We start from the raw sequence: 27,234 nt of genomic DNA on the forward strand, positions 1-27,234 counted from the left end.
CTGAAATCAGATGTGCTCTGCCCGTGTAGCAGTTGTATGAATTCAGTTACAAGACCCCGGTCAACTGTGCAAAATCATCTACACTTGTATGGGATGTCGGTCACATATACTAGGTGGGTTCATCATGGTGAAGCTGTGAACGTCTATGTTATTGACTACATGGAAGCAGCAGATCACCATCTTGATCTGCCTGATGCTCAGGTGGAAGAGGAGGTGGAGGAGGTGGTGGCGGAGCAAGTGAGTTTGATCAACATTGAAACAATGCTACAAAATGCTCGTGCATTCCGTGAACTTTCACCTGCAGAAGAAAAACGGTGGGCCCGCATGTTGGAACAATGCGACGTGGCTGTCACCTCAGGAAATAAGCTGTTAGTATTCTCAGCTATGGTCACCTTTCACGTGTGAGATTCCCACATGGATTTGCTTCCAACCCTGAAAGGAGAGTCAGTGCAGATGGAGACAAGGTACAAGGGTTGAAAACTCATGACTGCCACGTCCTACTTCAAAGGGTTTTACCTGTTATCCTTAGAGGATTGGGCCACCCTGACTTATACAGAGCAGTTGCAGAGTAGGGACAATTCTTCAGGGAACTCTGCAGTAGAAATATCAGGATAGATGCTTTGGAGCGTCTTAGAGACAAGATACCAACTATCCTATGCGACCTTGAGAAGATATATCCTCTAGCCTTCTTTGATGTGATGGTGTATTTGGCTGTTCATCTACCTGATGAGGCACTACTTAGAGGTCCAGTACAGTATGGCTGGATGTAACCTATTGAAAGGCGGCTAGGCGCTTTCAAGGGCTATGTTAGGAACAGAGCTAGACCCGAGGGTTCCATTGCAAAGGCATATATTGCTACAGAAGCGTTGACATTCTGCTCAAAATACATTGAAACAGCTGATCAGCTTAGCAAAGACGTGGATGAAGACAATCCCGGGCTCAATGTTTTCGATTATTCTGTTTGAGTTACAGGGAAGAGTCGACAAGAGGACAAACCTAAAGATTTGGACAAAATGGTTTGGTATGTGTTGAATAACTGTCCTGAGATACTACCTTATATCAAGTAAGTGCTAAGTACTGCAGCTTATACATCGTAATCTACTAAACTTGCAGGACATTCTTATATATTTAGATGTTTAACGCGATCACTATGTTGTGCAGCATCTACAAAAAGGAGTTACCGCCTCAAAATCCAAGAAACATTGACAAACTGGTTATGGCAGGATTTGCGAAATGGTTCAAGAGCCATGTAAGCTTTTGAATTGCACTGTCAGTTTTTTTTAATATATTGAGTACATAAGATGATCAGCTTGTCTATTTTCTAACCATAGGTTAAGAAGATGCGGGAGGATGGGCAGGCAGTTGATGATGCCCTTTACTCACTAGCAATGGGTCCTGATACTCGGGTAAGACATTATGAATCTTGCGTTGTTGGAGATGTGCGCTACAACACCCTTGCACGAGACGAAGGCAGGAAGACACAAAACAGTGCCATCATGAGCACGGATACATATGACAAAGAGACAACTGAAATGTATGCTAACATAACAGACATTGTTCAGTTGCAGTATATCTCCAGTTTCGAGGATCATCGGTGTGTGGTTCTGTTGTGTTGTCGTTGGTATAACTTGTTTTCCAGGATCGCAAAACCCAGAGCTGATGATTATTTCAAATCCATCAATGTCAAGGCGGCGTACCAGACCAACGATCCTTTTATTTTGGCAAATCAAGCAACACAGATATTTTTCTTGGAAGACACATTTGCACGTAGCGATGACTGGAGAGTAGTGCAAAGGTTTGAGCAGAGGAATTCGTTTAATGAAGTTGCACAACAAGATGATGCTTACGCTGCTCCTGATGTACAAGATAACACAGATGTTCCTAATATCTTTGAGAACCATCACGTTAATGACGCCGGCGAAAAGATTGACTGTCGTGTTGTGGACATACAAGAGTTGATCAAGAAGAAGCCAACGTTCGAGGACGTTGAGGACGAAGAAGAAGATGACACCATGGGGAATTACGATTCAGACTGATACACATGGCGAAGATGTTGACGCTGCTGCTGCGGATGATGATTACATTGCTTTTGTCGTATTTGCCTGTTAGAAGACGTTTTTTTTATCTACTATGTGAAATTGTGTTTGCTATGACAACTGAAACCTGATGAACATGTTGTTTAGTATTTTCCTGTGAGAACATCACTTGTTATGTATGCTCATTTGTGTTTGGTGATTGTATGACGACTAAAACATGATGACATTGTTGTTTAGTTGTACTCATATTTGGCTGTGAAACTTGAATTTGATGACATAGTTTGTTGTTGGACTGCAATTTGCTCGACGTCTTCGAATGAGAACAAAGCTGACCCGACAGGTCCTATGCTAATTTATTTATTTATTAGCAAAAAGGCCTCTGCTATTTATTTATTTATGAGCAAAAGGGGATACCCCCTGATTTCTGTTAATAGAAATCATTAGATGTTCACAACACTACACCCAGACTGCTACACAGGTTTCATTCATTACTAGTTTCAGCAAAGTGCTCATGTCATAGCCACTTAATACATCACGAGTGCTACATACACTGCAAATAAAGAGACAATCATCCTACAGAGCACATTAATTTTGCCCATTATCTTCACAAGCTCTTTCATCTCCTCATTGCTGTCAAGGCCGTTCAACAACTGTTGCTTGGCCATGATCAGAGGAACTGCATCTTTAACCTTCTGCTCTGCATCTTCCTCTTCTGCCGTTCCTTCAATTACTTGTCCAACACCCCAACCTGCTGGTATTGGGATTCCTCAGCTAACCAAATAATCAGCATAGTTGCACTCCCCCACATCAGCAACTTCCCAGAAATACAAATCACACGAATATTCCCTTTTCTGCACGAATCAGATTGGAAGATCATCAACCAAACTATTAAAAAATCAGCAACTGAAAGCAGCAGAACAACACTTAAACATATTATTACCCCATGATTCGGGCATTTGTAGAAGACTCGGCCAGGGTTGAGGATTGTGGTTGAGACGCGACGGATGAGTCTGCGTGATTTGCAGCAGTGGCACGACACCAACGGCAGCGGGTTGCGATGAGCAACCGGCTGCGGTGCGCGTGCCGGCGGGGGTGTGATGAGACCCACAGGCGATGGTACGGGTGGCGACTTGGCGCATATTTGGTTGTTGCCTGCTGAAGAGCAGGTGGACGAGCAGCCAGCGGACATGGTTGCTGCGGCCGGAGCTTCTGATGCTAGGCAGAGTAAGTAGAGAAGAGGAGAAGCAAACGTTGGATATGTCAGTTTCATTAATTGCAGAGTAGCATAGCACCATATATAGTCATAGTCTAGGTTTGGATTCGAACCAGCTACAGGAGCACGTCTCTTTTTTTTCTAAAACTCAGCAACGACTCTTTACTGGTACACTAGCTTGTTCTGTACGCCTTCTCAAGTCTTTGATTCCTCCACCTGACATCTGGGACCCACCGGAAGGGCCTCTGTATTTCGCGAAAAAAACGTGCCCCCCGCTGATAGGTCGGACCCACCAGCTATCTTCGCACATAAGGAAGTGCCTCCTTATTACGCACAAGAAAATGAATACTCCCCCTGCCAGCTGGAACCCAGCATCGTGGGAGGCTGACTTGTGGGCCTACCAAGTTGACAGGGACGGAGGGCTTTTTCAACTTAGTCAATATAAACGATTCTAGCTCCAGTTACCGTACGATGTTCATCCAACGACAGTAGTGCTTCTTCAACCTCTGGTCTTCTTGCTCCAGCCGCCCAAACCAGCGCCGGTCGTGCCGCGTGCTCCTGCCTCCCGTGGCTGGCTGTGATGCCGCGTAGGCCTCACCGCCCCCTACTACTCCCACCGCTCGCCAGGCCATCCCTCTACTCACCCACACCCCCTGTTATTCTACGGCGACGGCAGCCTCACACCGCAGCCGAACCAGTGAACCCTCGTACTCCTCTCCGCGTGGGCATCCACTGCCGCGTCTTCCCCGGCTTTGCGTCGTCCCCTTCCTAGGCCTCGCCGTCGTCCACCGCCTTGGTGCTCTCGGCGCGGCGTGGTCAATGTGGTCAACGACCGACTTCTATCGGAAGAGTACTGTACGTGGAGAGGCTGACAGCTGGGTCCACGGCCGCAGCTGGGTCCACGGCCACAGCCCAGTTTCTTTGTGATTTGCCAAGTAAGTCGCTTTGTCAGGCCTGTTGGGCTACAAATCTTTCAAGACAAGGAGAGCTTCATTTGGCTGGCCGAGAAAATGGCCTATCAGTAATGAGAAATTGGCTGTACATTTTTAAAACACATCAAACCGGCAATTAGATTCAAATTTCTTTTTTTTCATTTCGAGATTTTAAATTGCATTGATTTTATGCGTGGACAATTTGTTGGATTTTATATTGATATAAATTTATTTTTAAAATCAGTTTGAATGTGACTCGAAATTTCGGGATAAAAAGCAGTTCGGACCACACCGAAATATGCAAAATTTCGTATAATTTTTTAACCGTGGCCACAATATGGGCTGTAATGCTAACAAAAAGAATATGGGCTCAAAAAAACCTTAAGAATTAGCTAATGGGCTGTAAATTATTAGAAATAATGGCAGATGGGCTGTATGATGTTTTCCACAGATTTGAGGCTTTCCTAAAAAAAGGTTGACGCACAAGCAGTGACTGTTGGATGTCCATCCAACGGCCGTCGTGCTTCTTTAATCTCTGCTCTTCTTGCTCCAGCCGCTCAAACAAGCGCCGACGGGACTGCCTGCTCTCTCCTCCCCGTGGCCGGCTGTGCTGCCGCGCAGGCCTCACCGCCCCACCGTACTCCCATCGCTGGCCTAGCCATCCCTCTACTCACCCACACCTGCTGTTATTCTCCGGCGACGGCAAACGAACCAGTAAACCCCCGTACAGTCGTACTCCCCTCCGCGTGGGAAACAACTGCCAAGTCTTCCCTGCCTCCGTGTCGTTCCCTTCCTAGGCCTCGCCGTCGTGCACCGCCCTGGTGCTCTCGGTGCGGCCTGGTCAACGTGGTCAAGGAACGACTTCCATCGGAAGAGTATTGTACGTGGAGAGGCTGACAGCTGGGTCCACGGCAGCCGCAAGGAAGTGCCTCCTTATTACGTGGAAAATAATTATTCCTCCACCTGACGACAGGGACCCACCGGACGGGCCACCGTATTTGGTGAAAAAAATGTTTTCTCCCTGACTGCTGGGACCCACCGGACGGGCCAACATATTTCGCAAAAAAAAGTTCCCCCCGCTGTCAGCTCGGACCCACCGGAGGTGCCTCCTTAGTACGCACAAAAAAATGAATACTCCCCCTTCTAGTTGGGACCCACCTTGGGCCTACTAAGTTGACGGGGACGGAGTGCTTTGTCAACTTAGTCAATATGAACGATTCTAGCTCCAGTGACCGTACGATGTCCATCCAACGGCCGTAGTGCTTCTTCAACCTCTTGTCTTCTTGCTCCAGCCGCCCAAAGCAGCGCTGGTCGTGCCGCATGCTCCTGCCTCCCGTGGACGGCTGTGCTGCCGCGGAGGCCTCACCGCCCCCTACTATTCCCACCGCTGGCCAGGCCCTGCGGCGACGGCAGCCTCACACCGCAGCCGAACCAGTGAACCCTCGTACTCCTCTCCGCGCGGACTTCCACTGCCGCGTCTTCCTCGGCTCCGCATCGTCCCCTTCCTAGGCCTCGCCGTCGTCCACCGCCCTGGTGCTCTCGGCGCGGCGTGGTCAACGTGGTCAAAGAACGACTTCCATCGGAATAGTACTGTACGTGGAGAGGCTGGCAGCTGGGTCCACGGCCGCAGCAAGGAAGTGCCTCCTTATTACGCGCAAAATAATTATTCCTCCACCTAACAGCGGGGACCCACCGGACGGGCCACCGTATTTCGCGAAAAAACGTTTCCCCCTGACTGCTGGGACCCACCAGCTACATCTTCGCACGCAAGGAAGTGCGTCCGGGCAAAAAAACGATTCGCCCCCCTGACTGCTGGGACCCACCAGCTACATCTTCGCACGCAAGGAAGTGCCTGACAGTCGGGACCCACCTGGTCGAAGCGTACATAGCGTTATCATTCTGGTCGCGAATGTGTACGTACATACTGGTCGATGTATAGGCGCGCACGTGTCGTAGTAGAGGCGCGCACGTAGCATGTATAAGTACGTACAGCGGCCAGGGTGCAAGAAAGTAAATACGGCCACGTACGTACATACGGGCAGGGTCTCGAACGCCTACTCGCGCGTACGTACGGCCAGGGCTCGTGTACATGACTGGGTCGGAATGGAGAAACAGCGTCGTCGTCGTGTTCATGGGGAGGCAACGGAATGCGTCGTGTTCATCGGGAGGCAACGGAACGCGTGGGAGCCAACCGGCTTGGACGGAACAGCCGACGGAAACGAGGCCTGGCGTATCGCAGAACGGAGGAAACGGCCTTGTGTTCGACCGGCCACGTTCGAAACAGGATCCTGTTCATCGGGAGGGGTGTGGCGTACCGCAAAACGGAGGAAACGGACCTCCTACGGTCGAAACGGGGGTCCTGTTGATCGGGAGGGGTGTGGCATACCGCAAAACGGAGGAAACAGACTTGTGTTGGATCGCTACAGTCGAAACGGGGGTCCTGTTCATCGGGATGGGTGTGGCGTACCGCAAAACAGGACTCCACGGGACACTGTTCATCTCCACCGTCGACCCCCTCCAGCCTCCACGGGCTACTGTTCATCCACCGTCGACCTCCTCCAGCCTCCACCTGCGACTGTTCATCCATCGTCGACCTCCTCCAGCCTCCACCTGCGACTGTTCATCCACGGGCTCCTGTTCATGCAGCTTCCACCGCGCGCTACTCCACTGGCTACTGTTCAACCAGCCCTCTCCACGGGCTCCTGTTCAACCACCCCTCCATGGGCTACTGTTCATCCTGCCCTCCACCGTCTACTGTTCATCCTGCCCTCCACGGGGGTGGTCCTGTTCATCCAGCCCCAACCGGCTCGATCGATCGGGGTCCTGTTCATCCATAGGCAACACCACGGGGTCCTGTTCATCCACCCCCACCGGGAACTGTTCATCCAAATCCCCCCAGCACGCTCACCGTTCATCCAGAGGCAGCATCGATCGGCTTCAGTTAGCAACAGTAGCGGAGGAATCGCTCGATCGGGTTCAGTTAACAGCCATCGATCGATCGCTCGGGATCAGTAACGCGTAGCCTACAGTGCAATCGCTCGGGTTCAGTTAGAGCCCAACGCCTCGCTCGGGTTCAGTTAGATCCCAACGCCTCGCACCCACGCGCGTGCGTGTACGAGAGAAACGCGCATCGCTCGGCCCCGACCACCCACCGTAACCTGGAACACCCCGATATTTTCCTCGCCCTCGCGTCTACCACGGTTTTTTCCGTCATGGACGGCCCAAAGAATGTCATGCAGTTGCGTCTCTGGCCCGCCCAAGACGAAAAACCCATTTTCTGTCATGATTTTTTGTCATAGAAGTAGGACCCCACCACATCTATGATGATACCGTGTTTTGTCATAATTATTGTCATAGAACTGTCATAAGTATGACAGAAAAAAAATCCGTTCGGCCCAAAATGTCACGGATGTGTCTTTTTTTTTATAGTGCCTGGCCGGCGCCCTGGCCACACGAACCGGGAGTGGTGTCCCCTTTGGTCCCGGTTCGTGAGTGAACCGGGATTAATGCCTTTACCCAGGCCTCAATCAAAGCCTTGTTTTCTACTCATTCTGTAAACTAATATAAGAGTGTTTAGATAACTAAAGTAGTGATCTAAACGCTCTTATATTACTTTACGGAGGGAGTACTAGTGTAAAGACATACTGTGTTTCCATTTGCCCGCCGCTTTTTGGATTCACTTAGCTAGGGAAACTGAATTGTTCCGCGTGGTGTTAATATGTTTTTCTAAATGATTAATGAGTAGTAAAGAAGGACGTATGTACCAATCAGCGCGCATGCCTCGGTACAATTGAGACCTCTGTGTTAAGAATAGAATAGTTGCTTATTATTAAGTTAATTAGGATTAAGTTAATTGTTAGATAGGTTGCTTGGTTCTCAAGCAACCATGTACTTCCTTGGCTCTCAAGGCAACTATGTAATTCCTTGGTTCTCAAGTAACTATGTGTTTACTTGACCGCCAAGCACCATGTGTACTTCTGCCTGAGTATAAATACCCCACTTCTATCATCAATAAAGACTGATGGATCATCTTTCGTTCAAACTCTCTCGTTCTTTACTTTTCACCCGAAACACGTTATTATGCACTTTGCTCTCCGCTCGGGCGAATTGGTCACAGAGAAAAGGGGATCACCCTAACAAACGACGAATGGCACTGTCCTCGACCATAACAGATGCAACTCCGGCGGTCTTCAACATCGACCACTGGACACAACGCTGGCCTCGAGAAAAGATAAATCGGAGTCCAACAGCGTGGTTCCTTTCTGATTTAATTTCTGCCATAACAAGTCCTTTTGCAGGAAGAATAGAGAAGGAGAAGATGCAAGAGGAATCAGCGAAAAATTAGAAACACTCCTCTTACGGCAGAAAACTCAGGTGATTTCTTTGAACGGCGCCAGAAACAGAGGCAATCCATCAACGACATCGTCAACAAAAGATCAAAGAAGAACAGAGCTTGTCAACCTGGCCTCAATTAAAAAAACAGAGATTACTAATCTTTGCCTATTTGATCTAATATCCTTGTGATGAACAAATGATCTAACAATGGATTGCTTTTCCCTGTATGGCTGTATGTACGTACTCACGCAAATCACACATAGAAGCAATCAATCGTTCGAAGCACCGGCACAAGCGACTTAAGCCCAAGACAAGGCGACTTCCAGCGGGGAGCGCATGACAGCCCTCGGCACCGTCGCTGCTCCTACCAGCGCAGCACTCCATGGCGCACGGCGCCCAACGGCGTGACACCACTTGGCCTTGACGCGAGAAACGGCCGGCGTAGCCCGCTGCGGACGCGTTCCCATCGCGACTCCCGGTGGCGCGTCCTCAGGCGCGCCCAACAACCGGTGCTTGGAGCAACGGATCCATCCGGCTGCACGGCGCGGTCCATGCACCAACCGGCCGGAACGCGGCGCCTTCCGGTGCAGTCCCGTCGAGGCCACGGCCCGAGACGAGGTGGCGGTAGAGATCCCAATCCTCCGGTCTGGCCCGCAGGGCAAATCCCTAGCAGCGGTGGTTACGGGCAGAACACCCGAGTTGGAACCGCACAGGATAGACAGATCGATGATTGGGGAAATCTTTATCTCTTTGGCATTGTTCCAATTAGCCTTGTATTCTGTATATCCAATACATGTCCCTGCAGTTTCAGCGTAAAGGACGTGGGTTACTAGGATTCACTAAACCTACGGTTTAGTTCTCCAACAATTTGAAACTATGTTCTGAACATAGCACTTGCAAAATATTCCATCAGGCTTACTTTTCTTTTGCAATTTAGTATGTGTACGTACTTTAAGTTGTAGATTTGACGATCAACTATTTTGCAAGTTTGGATCGGAGACTCGCTTTCCATATTGCATTTACAGATTGTAAATGATAATTCTATCTTAGAAAAAATCAACATGTTCAATACGTCTGCCTCAAGCATTCTATGTAGCATATAATTTTATTACAACAACTATATTATACAACTAAAGTTAAACTTGGAATCACAAGGTATTGATGACATCTACTGCATAATTTGCAGATTATCCATCATTGCTATGAGGTCTACGTCTCGTCGTTTGATAAGATGACTACCTTTTCAAAGTGCTCTTTCAAATATTAATATTAGATGTGACTACCTCAAGATATCATAAAGTAATACTAGCAGTTAGTGCGAATTTTGCAGACTATCCATTATTACTGCAAGGTCTACATCATGTCATTTTGGCAGATGATTACCTTCAAAGTGATTTTCTTAAATATAGCATAACATAAGGTAATATAGATATGAACATCTACTGACAAAAGTCAGACTATGTTTTCTATTACTGTGAGATCTACACCGCATTCGGTGATTATCTTCAAAGTGTTATCTATATAATTTGTGGTATACACATAAGACCCCGATAGCATCAGCTATATTTATAAAATTTGCTCCTCAGAAGCATTTGTTGTTGTTCACTAAAATGATTTACTCTCATAGTAAATATTGTTCTTGCGCACTCACTATACGCTGAAAATGGTATTGTGTGCTAATATCAACTGTTTAAGCCTAATTTTGCTTGAATATATCATAGGAAACTATATAAATATTTGCATATAATCGTGGTTGACTTCTATTACATTGGTAAAATACATGGCAGTGAAGCCTATGTCACTATCTATAATTATAGTGTTGTCCATCCATCAAGATGGATCCCATAATTATGGCAACGGTCGAGTGTCTCAACACTTTTGCAATGTCCACATCATATTGTGGTTATACTTTCACAGTGACTAACCAATGTCAAACATGCAACATCTATATTTTTGGCGGTGACTCTAAAGTTGCAACGCTCATATGCATTGTATGTGTCCCAACTTCACTTAGTTCTCAAACTAAGTACATAATGGATGAATTTTTTTTCACGCTAAATATTTCCATTAATATAAACATGATGCCTTGAGCACATCACGAATGATTACCATTCGTCTTTCAAGACCTCAAGTCTATCGCAGCTCACATTTTTATCACATAATCAACTTCAAGTTGAGATATCGTGATCAAATATTTTCCTATATACAGATCCAGTTGAAAAGTCCTTAATGCACATTATATCCTCTTAAGGTGGTGCTACCATTTTTATGATGAAAAAACATGAAATTTCTTAAAATCATCAGATTTACCCAACGGGTGCTATTACATTATTTGAGATTCTTGCTAGTACTGAGAATACTAAGCAATTCATTGGTCACAAAATAGAACCATGAGGAATACGAAGTAAAGTGGAGGCTAATAGACAACCAAAGACATAATTACCTCTTGATAGGAATCGGTCATTTTCAAATGATCACAAAGAGAACTTTCAAGTTTGTCAAATGTGTGGTTATATAAATATCATACCTATGACCACCAAACCCTCAAACATATGGTCAAACCACACCACATATTTATTAAAAAGGCAATAAGTTCAATGGGATAAACCTGAAAATTTGCAAATAACAACCAGAAATATTCTGGTAAAGCATTGTTATCAGAATCTTCATCACAAGGAGGACCAAAATTGAGTGCAGAAAATGGAGGATGAACTCATTTGCACTCAATAATATCGGAGACCTCAGGTAATATCCTAATTATCCCAACATATTATTAGCCTATACTTGTACTACTACATGTAGTAAAATGTCCAATATCATATCCCTTGGATGCAATATTCGATAAATTTGAATGTATGTTTCAATTCATACTCCATATTCTTGCGTACACAATGATATTCTAAGTACTAATAAATTAAATATTAGGCTTGATAGCCTTAGCCATCCTGTGGTTTGGGGATGATTAGAAAATTATTGATAATTCTGTTGGTCACAACTTAAAAGTTACAAATTCTCCATATCATCATATTATATGTGCACCGCATGTGCCATAGGGGGAATTATTTTTAAGGAACTCTCACCTTAAAATTCTAAATGAGCCACTCAATCTTCCTTGAATACATTCAGGGATATATGTGGATTAGTTAACCATTATGTGGAATTATTTAGATACTACATGGTACTCATAGAAACATTTATAAAATGATTTCAAGTGTGCCTCTTATCACACACAACCATGCATGATCTTACTAAATAGATTGCTCAACTTATCAAAGTAGGAGCAAATTCTCCCGAACAAAGGATAAACCCATTCGAATGGACAATGTTGTTGAACTCATTTCACGAGAATTTTCTAATTGCATTCATTACCCTATGTACATACCCAGAATGGTTTAACTAAATTTCTTATCAAAGATAGTCAAATGAATTACATGGCCACTTTTAAAGAATTGTAAATTTACCAGCCTCTTGCTGGACGCATACGACCTTACACACCGTAAGTATGATCTAAATCATACCAACTGCATTTCACACTACTTTCCCCTTGTAGTAACTACGTGGAAATCAACAAAGTATTTCCCATCTGTGATAATTTGGTTACATACCGATATCACCACTCCAGCATACATCAATAGGCACTCAGAGAAGATTAGGGATCTATGTGAGGAATAACAATTTATCCATCAATCAAAATTATTCATAGCCCGTATGCTGATTGCATCAGCAATAAGGATATTTTCCGGCATTAGGGGGAGATAAGTACCACAAGGATTGCCGAGAAATAAATTAGAAATGTTAGTGACATTCAATCCTTATATCCACGTACTCAAAGAATCTGAACTAGAAGTTTAGAGAATCATATATTTGCAACACATTGCAAATCTGCCACATACATTTACTGATGACAAGGTGTCACTAAATTTTATATTCCTGCAATAATGGTCAGAAAGAGTGGAGGTGCCTAATAAACCACTCTTCTCCCCAAATGAGAGCAAGAGGGGGAGAAAATCTGACAAAACGAGATATAACTTCTTATATGCTTCCGCGGAAACAGAGGAAATCAAATCCTCAACCAGTAAATGTAATTCAACATCAAGTTGAAAGACACCTCACTGGATGCTCATCATCCAAAGCCCGGCATAAATGTGCACAAATATTTTGTTGCCGGGACATCAAAACACCTTGACTCCATTTGTTGTAGGAAATCACAAGGAGTTAAAAAGGAATAAACATATTATCCACAAACTTCAATGATTCCATCAGAATCATATAAAATAAAGACTACATTTGTCGACATATATTTCTTCTCAAATTGCTAAAACCTTTTGGGCCCAGAACCAAAATCCATGGTAGAGTGCCTCTTGAACTCATATTGGTTTGAGTTAATTGCAAGGAAGTACCACACTTGGGGCAGTTGTAACGGATCAGTACCACTATTCAGATTTTTTACAAGTCAGTACTACGTTTGAGGCTAATCATTGCAAAACGAGCAAAACGCCGTATAACGCAGTATTGACGCTGTATCTGACCACGCGGCCCCACCTGTCAGGTGACATATTGTTTTTGCAGATAAGACCCCCGCATTGCACTTAATGACGCAAATGCCCCCGCAATGTTTATAAAAAGAATTGCGCGTGCCGGGGATTCGAACCAACGCGGTCCCGGTTTCGACGAAGAGGCCCTGCCACTACGCTAGCCCATGTTGGCTGTTGTAATAGTATAGTTGGTTTGTATATTACGTAACCGTTAAATAAATAAAACAAACAGAAAAAAACTCGCGTTTGCGCTGATTCGAACCTGCGCCTGCGACTGAAAAAAAGAACGCGCCAGCCACTGCTCTAGACAGATGCCCGCGTCAGGCTAGTGGCATTCTTACATCTAGTTTGGACACGTCCTGGTCTTTTTTCACTTTTAATTATGTTTTTTGTTTCGCATTTCTTTTTTATATAGGTTTAGTATGCAATATTTTTTAAAATACAAACTAAACATTATTATATAAATAAACACTGAACATTCTTGTATAATGTACGATGAACAATTTTGTTATACACACTGAACATAAATATACGGTGAACTTTTTAAAAAATGCATAAATTCCTTTTTTTGTACGTGTTTTTTTGTTTCTGATTTCTTTTATCTTTTTCAGATCTTTGGTATTCTTCGGATTTTCATGTTTTCAATTTTTTTACAGTTTTTTATATAGGTTTAGTATGCAAAAAAGGTTGTAAATACACACTGAACATTATTCTATAAATAAACACTGAACATTCTTGTATAATGTACGATGAACAATTTTGTTATACACACTGAACATAAATATACAGTGAACTTTTTAAAAAATGCATAAATTCCTTTTTTTTGTACGTGTTTTTTTGTTTCTGATTTCTTTTATCTTTTTCAGATCTTTGGTATTCTTCGGATTTTCATGTTTTCAATTTTTTTACTGTTTTTTATATAGGTTTAGTATGCAAAAAAGGTTGTAAATACACACTGAACATTATTCTATAAATATGCATTGAACATTATTGTATAATATAAATGAACAATTTTGTTATATACATTGAACATTTTTAATATACAATGTACTTTTTAAAATTTATAAATTACATTTTTTTTGTATATGATGTAATTTTTTTTAACAATATACGATACACACTATGTACGGCGCGTGCTATTTATCTTTTTTGTTACCGTATGAAAAAGAGAACGAAGCACAGTATAAAACATGTACGCGTGCTACGTAAACAGAGGAACACTCGCGGCGCAGCGGTAGTGAGCGCGCGCCGCGTCGCCCTCGTCCGGGTTTGAATCCCGGCTGCGGCGCGCCCTCTCTGCGATTGCTACTTTTTTGGTTCGTTTTATTTATTTAACAGTATAATAATATAAGAGCTAAATATCCTAACTGAGCAACTGACTAGGCCTAGCGTAGTGGCAGGGCCTCTTCCTCGAAACAGGGAGGGCGCGGGTTCGAATCCCCGCTTGCGCCATTTCCTTTTTTTAACTTCGCGGGAGCATTTGCGTGATTAATTGCAATGCGGGGGTTTTATCTGCAAAAACAACATGCCACCTGTCACCTGACAGGTGGGGCCGCGCTGTCAGATACAGTGTCAATACATCGGTGTACGGCGCTTAGCCCGTTTTGCAACGATTAGCCTCAAACGTGATACTGACTTGCAAAAAATCTGAATAATGGTACTGATCCGTCACAACCGCCCTAAGTGTGGTACTTCCTTGCAATTAAATTTCCTTTTTTTAACTTCGCGGGAGCATTTGCGTGATTAATTGCAATGCGGGGGTCTTATCTGCAAAAACAACATGCCACCTGTCACCTGACAGGTGGGGCCGCGCTCTCAGATACAGTGTCAATACATCGGTGTACGGCGCTTAGCCCGTTTTGCAACGATTAGCCTCAAACGTGATACTGACTTGCAAAAAATCTGAATAATGGTACTGATCCGTCACAACCGCCCTAAGTGTGGTACTTCCTTGCAATTAAATTTCCTTTTTTAACTTCGCGGGAGCATTTGCGTGATTAATTGCAATGCGGGGGTCTTATCTGCAAAAACAACATGCCACCTGTCACCTGACAGGTGGGGCCGCGCTCTCAGATACAGTGTCAATACATCGGTGTACGGCGCTTAGCCCGTTTTGCAACGATTAGCCTCAAACGTGATACTGACTTGCAAAAAATCTGAATAATGGTACTGATCCGTCACAACCGCCCTAAGTGTGGTACTTCCTTGCAATTAAATTTCCTTTTTTTACTTCGCGGGAGCATTTGCGTGATTAATTGCAATGCGGGGGTCTTATCTGCAAAAACAACATGCCACCTGTCACCTGACAGGTGGGGCCGCGCTGTCAGATACAGTTTACATGTCACCTACCGACTAAATGAGTTCCTTCTTAAAACGGATTACTCGAATAATGATGATTATTTACATGTTTAATTAAGGTATCAATTTGATTTCCTTTCATCACCTCAGTATATATTGATGACCTCATCATCAATGTCTATACAAGACCTAAACATACACAAAATCATCTTAAGACCGAAAAATTGGATTTACCAAATTTAGCTTAGGCTTACAACTTGAGCATTCTCTCAAGAATACATATCAGTCTACATATATCCAAAATATATATGAGAAGTTCATAACAATTAAAGGACATATATGGTAGGGTACAAATCCATTCATACCTAGGGGTGTTAATGAAGTGATATCAGGACCTAAAGTTCTATATCTCACTAATGTCAAAGCACTCACATAATTGCAAACTACGTCAGGCCTGACACTATATTTGCTATCTTTATTCAGAGTGCAACTCCCAACAAAAGGTATATGGTCGATATAAGAAATATCAGCTTATATCTCAAGCTCACAATAAATCTTGGATATTTCCATCAGGAAATACAAGATATGGCCATGATATGATATAATGATATTGGCTCTTTATTTGATCCCAACAATGCCATATCAATGACTGAATTTGCTGGAATAGCCTTCATATGGAAGTCATCTAAATGAGCTTTAATGTCTATTTCTAGTTATCATTCTGACATAATTGCTTTATCTAAAAGCATTGCAAAATATGCATGGCTTAGCAGAATGATTAGCCACACTCAAAATCATGTGGTTGAGATTCAGCAGAATCACATAACTTGATTTATCAAGATGCTACCACTTGTGTTACTCAAAAACAACAGGTTATATGAAGAGCAATATCGTCAGTGCATTGCTCGAACATTACTTATCCTCACGAATTATAGAAAGTGAGGAAACAATATGCAAACAACATACTTTGAAAATCCTACATATTATTCATAATGTCATGATCATATCAATGGAATTTGTTACACATTCTCCAGGTTTGCAAAGTTCAGGGGGAGTAATTTCCCAAATCTATAACCTATTAACTATCCTAAGATTGCATATATTGTACTCTTTTTCCCTTCATGAGTTTTCCCTAATGGTTTCTCATAAAGGTTTTTAACGAGACAATATAAACAGAAGTGCCCGTATATGTCATACACTTTCTCCTTATATTTTTCCCACTGGGTATTAAAGGAGTTTTCAATGGCATATCATATCGCACTCTTTTCCCTTATGAGTTTTCTATCAAAGTTTCTCATAATGGTTTTTAATGAGGCAATATCTTATCAAAGATAATACGTCATACTTTCTATTTTCCCTATCAGGTTTTTTAAAGAAAGTACTCAAGACATATTAATTGTTCTCTAAACTCATCGATGATTTTTCTCCTTCTTCAAGGGTTTTTTCTCATATGAGTTAACAAGAGACAATAATCATTATATGTTGCATCATTTTCTCCTTATTATTTTTCCCACTGAGTTTAAAGGAGTTTTAGCAACATATCTGCACTATTCTCCTCATATTTTTTCCACAGAGTTTTTGGAGGAGACATTCGAGATTATTCAAAGAATTTGTCAAGATGATGGATATACCAAAGAAGAGGCGATGTACAAGGGGCAGTGTTAAGAATAGAATAGTTGCTTATTAATTAAGCTAATTAGGATTAAGTTAATTGTTAGATAGGTTGCTTGGTTCTCAAGCAACCATGTACTTCCTTGGCTCTCAAGGCAACTATGTAATTCCTTGGCTCTCAAGTAACTGTATGTTTACTTGACTGCCAAGCACCATGTGTACTTCCGCCTGGGTATAAATACCCCACTTCTATCAATTATACAACTTGGCTCCAAAACGGTCGGTTTCTTCCCTGTCTTCATCAGAGGTAAATGGAGCAAGCACACACCGTGCCATGGAGGCTGCTCCATTTGACAAGCTTCGTAAAGCCATAAACGGATAGAAGATAGTAGAAGTAAGGACACGTGACATGCATGGCTCCGGGAGGTAAAAGGCGCGAGCACAGCCTGCCACCTCGGACGCCACGTCTGCCAAGGCCCAATGGGTCGATCCTACGTGTCGCTGCCGCAGCCAGTCGCTTACCGCACGTTCACATGGGCACTTCCCGCGCCGACGTGGCGTCGCGGCGCGTCGCAAAGGGACAGATCTACGTGCCGGGCCCACACATCCTCACCCATGCAGGCCATGCTGCATTATTTCCAGATTTGCGGGCAACCCCATCCCGTGCTCCGTGCAGCCAGCTCGCCGCGCTGGTCCGGCCACTGAACCACTGCCATGGCAGCGTTTCGGAAGGAGCCGCTGCAGCGCCGGGCGCAGCGGATCCCGCGGTGTCGCCGTCGGAAAAGCGGACAGAAATATCCACGCGCGGCGCGTCGATGGGGACAAATCCGTCCCAGAAAATCCCGTCCACGCCCTGTGATTGGCTGTGGAGGCGCCACGGTGGCGCCAGCCCCGCGCCGTTATCCGCAGCCCGCGGTGCTCCTCCCGTGTATAAATGCCGCCGGCGAGCGAGAGCTCACTCACCAACTCGCCAAGTACAGTACATCAGCACAGTACACTCGCGGCGCACGCTCGAGCTTGCTAGCGACAGTCAGTCCGTCCGAGCTCACCGTCATCCATGGCTCTCCAGCTCCTCCCCTCCACCCTCTCCGTCCCCAAGAAGGTAAGTAACACATGATCGTCTTCAACGTCGATGTACATTGCTGCTGCATTTGGTTCCAGTGGTGAGATTCATGTTTTTTTTTATGGATGCAGGGGAGCAGCATGGGCGCGGTGGCGGTGAAGGACACGGCGGCGTTCCTGGGCGTGAGCAGCAAGGCGAAGAAGGCGTCGCTAGCGGTGAGGACGCAGGTGGCCACGGCGCCTTCGCCGGTGACGACGAGCCCGGGCTCGGCCGCGGCGAAGCCGAGCGGCAAGAAGACGCTGCGGCAGGGCGTGGTGGTGATCACGGGCGCGTCCTCCGGGCTTGGCCTCGCGTCGGCCAAGGCGCTGGCAGAGACGGGCAAGTGGCACGTGGTCATGGCGTGCCGCGACTTCCTCAAGGCCTCCAAGGCGGCCAAGGCTGCCGGCATGGCTGACGGGAGCTACACCATCATGCACCTCGACCTCGCCTCGCTCGACAGCGTCCGGCAGTTCGTCGACGCGTTCCGCCGCGCCGAGATGCCGCTGGACGTGCTCGTGTGCAACGCCGCCATCTACCGCCCCACGGCGCGCACGCCGACATTCACCGCCGACGGGCACGAGATGAGCGTGGGCGTGAACCACCTCGGCCACTTCCTGCTCGCCCGCCTCCTCATGGAGGACCTTCAGAAGTCCGACTACCCGTCCCGCCGCATGGTCATCGTCGGCTCCATCACCGGCAACAGCAACACGCTGGCGGGCAACGTGCCGCCCAAGGCCAGCCTCGGTGACCTCCGCGGGCTCGCCGGCGGCCTCAGCGGCGCGTCGGGCTCCGCCATGATCGACGGGGACGAGAGCTTCGACGGCGCCAAGGCGTACAAGGACAGCAAGGTGTGCAACATGCTGACCATGCAGGAGTTCCACCGGCGGTACCACGAGGAGACCGGCATCACCTTCTCGTCACTCTACCCCGGCTGCATCGCCACCACGGGGCTGTTCCGGGAGCACATCCCGCTGTTCCGGACCCTCTTCCCGCCGTTCCAGAAGTTCATCACCAAGGGATTCGTGTCCGAGGCGGAGTCCGGAAAGAGGCTGGCGCAGGTGGTGGCGGAGCCCAGCCTGACCAAGTCCGGCGTATACTGGAGCTGGAACAAGGACTCGGCGTCGTTCGAGAACCAGCTCTCGCAGGAGGCCAGCGACCCCGAGAAGGCACGCAAGGTCTGGGAGCTCAGCGAGAAGCTCGTCGGACTCGCCTGATCTCCCACCCACCTCCGGCTCCGGCGACGTCCAGGCAATGCATGCATCTAGGACGCCGATGCCGAATTTGTCGCATTTTTTAACGTTGGTAATTATCATTTTTACGTCTTTTTAGAAACTCAATTACGCGGGAGAGGCCTTGCGAGTGTCGGCGAGAGTGCATAGATCTCGTGTGGAAGATGTACAATTTTCGGCGAACCATGAATAATAAAACCGCAGGCCTGATTGAGGATGGCATACATTGAGTCTGGATTGATTGATTGAGTTGCTTATTTTTAACATTTAATAACAGCACATTTAAAGAATAATAAAACAGAGCATATGGTTCTATTTAAGAGCATCTCCAATAGCCGCGCTACGCGCGTCGCGCTAAAAAACCTTTTGCAGCGCGGCTCGCCATGGATGATTAGTGGATGGATGGGACTCGACACCTCGCACCATAGCTCTGTCCCCTTGCAACACCATCGGCTGCCTTGCAGCATCATGTCGACATCGTTAAACCGCCCCTGGTAGTCCCTATCGATCTCGCCTGGCTTGCAGCACGGGTGTCACACTATTGTAGCTTGCAGACCACCGCAGCTGCAGCTCCTGCCATGTAGCCGGTTCGAGGAAGCAACAATGCCTCGCCGGGACCCTGATGTCGTCGCAGTTGCCCAAATTGCATGTCCGCCAACGCAGCAAATTATGCCGCTGATCCCCGCAAATCGCTTCGTCAGTTATAGCTTTCACATCACGGGGTCTGCCTATGCAACAAAATGAAGCATCAGTTCCAGCAAAACTCGCCAACGGATCCAGCAAATAACATCATCGATTGTAGCATCAACGTCGCATGGTCTGCCTACTCAACAGAAAAATCAAGCACCAGTTCCAGAAAAACTCATCGACTGCTCGAGGAAATCATGTCGCTAGTTGTATCATCTACATCGCATGGTCTGCCTACGCAACAAAAATGAGCATATGTTCCAGCAAAACTTGCAAATGGTTGCATCTTTTTGACGGTCGGTTTCAGCATCTCACCGGTTTCGCCAGGACCTCACCTCCACCCGTTGCGGCTTCTGATGGCGCCAGTCGCAGCTTCCGAAGGTGCCGGATGCAACTTTACCACGGTTGGTTGCAGCACAGGTGTTGGTCCTCTGCTTGAGGGGGGGGGCATGGGGATTTGCGAGAGAAGCATGCGGGAGGTCCCTGGGCCCTGGCATGGTAAAGGAGAGGATGCCATGGGATTAGCGAGTGATAGAGAAAGGGTGAGGAAGATCGTCTGCCTGTTTAGGAGAGGGAGTCATGAGGGGATTTGGGGATATCGATGCTGAAGGGATGCATGGCCTCAACCATGAGAATGAGAGAGACAATGGATACAAGGGGATCCGCGTCGAGGAAGAAGATAAGAAGGAACGGGATAGTGGTGTGCGGTCCCCACAACCCATGGACCGGTGGAGGACACTGTTGGAAATATGCCCTAGAGGCAATAATAAATGGTTATTATTATATTTCTTTGTTCATGATAATTGTCTATTGTTCATGCTATAATTGTGTTATCCGGAAATCGTAATACATGTGTGAATACATAGACCACAATGTGTCCCTAGTAAGCCTCTAGTTGACTGGCTCGTTGATCAACAGATAGTCATGGTTTCCTGACTATGGACATTGGATGTCATTGATGACGGGATCACATCATTAGGAGAATGATGTGATGGACAAGACCCAATCCTAAGCATAGCTCAAAGATCGTGTAGTTCGTTTGCTAGAGCTTTTTCAATGTCAAGTATCTTTTCCTTAGACCATGAGATCGTGCAATTCCCGGATACCGTAGGAGTGCGTTGGGTGTGCCAAACGTCACAACGTAACTGGGTGACTATAAAGGTACACTACGGGTATCTCCGAAAGTGTCTGTTGGGTTGACACGGATCGAGACTGGGATTTGTCACTCCGTATGACGGAGAGGTATCTCTAGGCCCACTCGGTAATGCATCATCATAATGAGCTCAATGTGACTAAGGAGTTAGCCACGGGATCATGCATTACGGTACGAGTAAAGTGACTTGCCGGTAACGAGATTGAACAAGGTATTGGGATACCGACGATCGAATCTCGGGCAAGTAACGTACCGATTGACAAAGGGAATTGTATACGGGATTGATTGAATCCTCGACATCGTGGTTCATCCGATGAGATCATCGTGGAACATGTGGGAGCCAACATGGGTATCCAGATCCCGCTGTTGGTTATTGACCGGAGAGGCGTCTCGATCATGTCTGCATGTCTCCCGAACCCGTAGGGTCTACACACTTAAGGTTCGGTGACGCTAGGGTTGTAGAGATACTAGTATGCGGTAACCCAAAAGTTGTTCGGAGTCCCGGATGAGATCTCGGACGTCACGAGGAGTTCCGGAATGGTCCGGAGGTGAAGAATTATATATAGGAAGTCCAGTTTCGGCCACCGGGAAAGTTTCGGGGGTTATCGGTATTGTACCGGGACCACCGGAAGGGTCCCGGGGGTCCACCGGGTGGGGCCACCTATCCCGGAGGGCCCCATGGGCTGAAGTGGGAAGGGAACCAGCCCTTAGTGGGCTGGGGCGCCCCCCCTTGGGCCTCCCCCTGCGCCTAGGGTTGGAAACCCTAGGGGGGGCCCACTTGGCTTGGGGGGGAAGCCACCCCCCTTCCCCCTTGGCCGCCGCCCCCCATGTAGATGGGTTCGAAGGCCGGCGCCCCCCCCCCCCTCCAGGGGGCCTATATATAGTGGGGGGGAGGGCAGCAATACAACAGCCCCTCGCGCCTCCCTCTCCCCCTGCAACACCTCTCCCTCTCGCAGAAGCTTGGCGAAGCCCTGCCGAGATCCCGCTACTTCCACCACCACGCCGTCGTGCTGCTGGATCTCCATCAACCTCTCCTTCCCCCTTGCTGGATCAAGAAGGAGGAGACGTCGCTGCTCCGTACGTGTGTTGAACGCGGAGGTGTCGTCCGTTCGGCACTCGGTCATCGGTGATTTGGATCACGGCGAGTACGACTCCATCAACCCCGTTCATTGGAACGCTTTCGCTCACGATCTACAAGGGTATGTAGATGCACTCCTTTCCCCTCGTTGCTAGTATACTCCATAGATGGATCTTGGTGATGCGTAGGAAATTTTAAAATTCTGCTACGATCCCCAACAGTGGTATCAGAGCCAGGCCTATGCGTAGGTACTGTGCACGAGTAGAACACAAAGCAGTTGTGGGCGTAGATGTTGCCAATTCTTCTTGCCGCTACTATTCGTATCTTGTTTCGGCGGTATTGTGGGATGAAGCGGCCCGGACCGACCTTACACGTACGCTTACGTGAGACAGGTTCCACCGACTGACATGCACTAGTTGCATAAGGTGGCTAGCGGGTGTCTGTCTCTCCCACTTTAGTCGGAACGGATTCGATGAAAAGGGTCCTTATGAAGGGTAAATAGAAATTGGCATATCACGTTGTGGTTCTACGTAGGTAAGAAACGTTCTTGCTAGAAACCTATACAAGCCACGTAAAAACTTGCAACAACAATTAGAGGACGTTTAACTTGTTTTTGCAGCCCGTGCTATGTGATGTGATATGGCCAGAAGATGTGATGAATGATATATGTGATGTATGAGATTGATCATATTCTTGTAATAGGAATCACGACTTGCATGTCGATGAGTATGACAACCGGCAGGAGCCATAGGAGTTGTCTTTATTTTTTGTATGACCTGCGTGTCATTGAATTACGCCATATAAATTACTTTACTTTATTGCTAAACGCGTTAGCCATAGAAGTAGAAGTAGAAGTAATCGTTGGCGTGACAACTTCATGAAGACACAATGATGGAGATCATGATGATGGAGATCATGGTGTCATGCCGGTGACGAAGATGATCATGGTGCCCCGAAGATGGAGATCAAAGGAGCAAAATGATATTGGCCATATCATGTCACTATTTGATTGCATGTGATGTTTATAATGTTTTGCATCTTATTTGCTTAGAACGACGGTAGTAAGTAAGATGATCCCTTATAATAATTTCAAGAAAGTGTTCCCCCTAACTGTGCACCGTTGCGAAGGTTCGTTGTTTCGAAGCACCACGTGATGATCGGGTGTGATAGATTCTAACGTTCGCATACAACGGGTGTTGACGAGCCTAGCATGTACAGACATGGCCTCGGAACACACGCAATACACTTAGGTTGACTTGACGAGCCTAGCATGTACAGACATGGCCTCGGAATACGGAGGACCGAAAGGTCGAGCATGAGTCGTATAGAAGATACGATCAATATGGAGATGTTCACTGATCTTGACTAGTCCGTCTCACGTGATGATCGGACACGGCCTAGTTAACTCGGATCATGTTTCACTTAGATGACTAGAGGGATGTCTATCTGAGTGGGAGTTCATTGAATAATTTGATTAGATGAACTTAATTATCATGAACTTAGTCTAAAATCTTTACAATATGTCTTGTAGATCAAATGGCCCACGTTGTCCTCAACTTCAACACGTTCCTAGAGAAAACCAAGCTGAAAGATGATGGCAGCAACTATACGGACTGGGTCCGGAACCTGAGGATCATCCTCATAGCTGCCAAGAAAGATTATGTCTTAGAAGCACCGCTAGGTGAAGCACCCATCCCAGAGAACCAAGACGTTATGAACGCTTGGCAATCACGTGTTGATGATTACTCCCTCGTTCAGTGCGGCATGCTTTACAGCTTAGAACCGGGGCTCCAAAAGCGTTTTGAGAAACATGGAGCATATGAGATGTTCGAGGAGCTGAAAATGGTTTTCCAAGCTCATGCCCGGGTCGAGAGATATGAAGTCTCCAACAAGTTCTTCAGCTGTAAAATGGAGGAAAATAGTTCTGTTAGTGAGCACATACTCAGAATGTCTGGGTTACACAACCGCTTGTCTCAGCTGGGAGTTAATCTCCCGGATGACGCGGTCATTGACAGAATCCTTAAGTCGCTTCCACCGAGCTACAAGAGCTTTGTGATGAACTTCAATATGCAGGGGATGGAAAAGACCATTCCCGAGGTATATTCAATGCTGAAATCAGCGGAGGTGGAGATCAAAAAGGAACATCAAGTGTTGATGGTGAATAAAACCACTAAGTTCAAGAAAGGCAAGGGTAAGAAGAACTTCAAGAAGGACGGCAAGGGAGTTGCCGCGCCCGGTAAGCCAGTTGCCGGGAAGAAGTCGAAGCATGGGCCCAAGCCTGAGACTGAGTGCTTTTATTGCAAGGGAAGTGGTCACTGGAAGCGGAACTGCCCCAAATACTTAGCGGACAAGAAGGCCGACAACACCAAAGGTATATGTGATATACATGTAATTGATGTGTACCTTACCAGTACTCGTAGTAGCTCCTGGGTATTTGATACCGGTGCGGTTGCTCATATTTGTAACTCAAAACAGGAACTGCGGAATAAGCGGAGACTGGCAAAGGACGAGCTGACGATGCGCGTCGGGAATGGTTCCAAGGTCGATGTGATCGCCGTCGGCACGCTACCTCTGCATTTACCTACGGGATTAGTTTTAAACCTCAATAATTGTTATTTAGTGCCAGCTTTGAGCATGAACATTGTATCTGGATCTTGTTTAATTCGAGATGGCTACTCATTTAAATCCGAGAATAATGGTTGTTCTATTTATATGAGAGATATGTTTTATGGTCATGCCCCGCTGGTCAATGGTTTATTCTTGATGAATCTCGAACGTGATGTTACACATATTCATAGTGTGAATACCAAAAGATGTAAAGTTGATAACGATAGTCCCACATACTTGTGGCACTGCCGCCTTGGTCACATTGGTGTCAAGCGTATGAAGAAGCTCCATGCAGATGGACTTTTGGAGTCTCTTGATTACGAATCATTTGACACGTGCAAACCATGCCTCATGGGTAAGATGACCAAGACTCCGTTCTCCGGAACAATGAAGCGAGCAACCAACTTATTGGAAATCATACATACCGATGTGTGCGGTCCAATGAGTGTTGAGGCTCGCGGAGGATATCGTTATGTTCTCACTCTCACTGATGACTTAAGTAGATATGGTATGTCTACCTACTCAAACACAAGTCTGAAACCTTTGAAAAGTTCAAGGAATTTCAGAGTGAGGTTGAGAATCAACGTGATAGAAAAATAAAATTCTTACGATCAGATCGTGGTGGAGAATATTTAAGTCACGAATTTGGTACGCACTTAAGGAAATGTGGAATCGTTTCACAACTCACGCCGCTTGGAACACCTCAGCGAAACGGTGTGTCCGAACGTCGTAATCGCACTCTATTGGATATGGTGCGATCTATGATGTCTCTTACAGATCTACCGCTCTCATTTTGGGGCTATGCTTTAGAGACTGCCGCATTCACTTTAAATAGGGCTCCGTCGAAATCCGTTGAGACGACACCGGATGAATTATGGTTTGGGAAGAAACCTAAGCTGTCGTTTCTAAAAGTTTGGGGATGCGATGCTTATGTCAAGAAACTTCAACCTGAAAAGCTCGAACCCAAGTCGGAAAAATGCGTCTTCATAGGATACCCTAAGGAAACCATTGGGTATACCTTCTACCTCAGATCCGAAGGTAAGATCTTTGTTGCCATGAACGGGTCCTTTCTGGAGAAAGAGTTCCTCTCGAAAGAATTGAGTGGGGGAAAGTGGAACTTGATGAGGTGATAGTCACTCCTTCCAAACCGGAAAGTAGCGCAGCGCGGGAAGATGTTCCTGTGGTGCCTACACCGACTGGGGAGGAAGTTAATGATGATGATCATGAAGCTTCAGATCAAGTTACTGCTGAACTTCGAAGGTCCACAAGGACACGTTCCGCACTAGAGTGGTACGGCAACCCTGTCCTGGAAATCATGTTGTTAGACAACGGTGAACCTTCGAACTATGAAGAAGCGATGGCGGGACCGGATTCCGACAAATGGCTAGAAGCCATATAATCCGAGATAGGATCCATGTATGAAAACGAAGTATGGACTTTGACTGACTTGCCCGATGATCGGCGAGCCATAGAAAATAAATGGATCTTTAAGAAGAAGACAGACGCGGATGGTAATGTGACCATCTATAAGGCTCGACTTGTCGCTAAGGGTTATCGACAAGTTCAAGGGGTTGACTACGATGAGACTTTCTCACCCGTAGCGAAGCTGAAGTCCGTCCGAATCATGTTAGCAATTGCCGCATACTATGATTATGAGATATGGCAGATGGACGTCAAAACGGCATTCCTTAATGGCTTCCTTAAGGAAGAATTGTATATGATGCAGCCGGAAGGTTTTGTCGATCCTAAGAATGCTAACAAGGTATGCAAGCTCCAGCGCTCCATCTATGGGCTGGTGCAAGCATCTCGGAGTTGGAACATTCGTTTTGATGAGATGATCAAAGCGTTTAGGTTTACACAGACTTATGGAGAAGCCTGTGTTTACAAGAAAGTGAGTGGGAGCTCTGTAGCATTTCTCTTATTATATGTGGATGACATACTATTGATGGGAAATGATACAGAATTCTTGGAAAGTATAAAGGCCTATTTGAATAAGTGTTTTTCAATGAAGGACCTTGGAGAAGCTGCTTATATATTAGGCATCAAGATCTATAGAGATAGATCAAGACGCCTCATTGGTCTTTCACAGAGTACGTACCTTGACAAGATATTGAAGAAGTTCAATATGGATCATTCTAAGAAGGGGTTCTTGCCTGTATTGCAAGGTGTGCAATTGAGCATGGCTCAATGCCCGACCACGGCAGAAGATAGAGAAAAGATGAGTGTCATCCCCTATGCCTCGGCCATAGGGTCTATTATGTATGCCATGCTGTGTACCAGACCTGATGTAAACCTTGCCGTAAGTTTGGTAGGAAGGTACCAAAGTAATCCCGGCATGGAACACTGGACAACGGTCAAGAATATCCTAAAGTACCTGAAGAGGACTAAGGATATGTTTCTCATTTATGGAGGTGACTA

The 27,234-nt window shown here is 46.1% G+C and overlaps 1 protein-coding gene across 1 annotated transcript; it reads left to right on the forward strand.

Moving 5' to 3' along the window:
* The first annotated feature begins 17,898 nt into the window (after window positions 1–17,898).
* LOC109734153 (protochlorophyllide reductase A, chloroplastic) lies at window positions 17,899–19,513 on the forward strand. Its single transcript, XM_020293371.4, has 2 exons — window positions 17,899–18,062; window positions 18,155–19,513. The coding sequence occupies exons 1-2, from the start codon at window positions 18,018–18,020 to the stop codon at window positions 19,274–19,276; spliced, it is 1,167 nt and encodes a 388-aa protein (XP_020148960.1). The 5' UTR covers window positions 17,899–18,017; the 3' UTR covers window positions 19,277–19,513.
* Window positions 19,514–27,234: the final 7,721 nt, after the last annotated feature.

This window comes from Aegilops tauschii, chromosome 2 (assembly GCF_002575655.3).
Source record: "Aegilops tauschii subsp. strangulata cultivar AL8/78 chromosome 2, Aet v6.0, whole genome shotgun sequence".
Lineage (NCBI taxonomy): Eukaryota > Viridiplantae > Streptophyta > Magnoliopsida > Poales > Poaceae > Aegilops > Aegilops tauschii.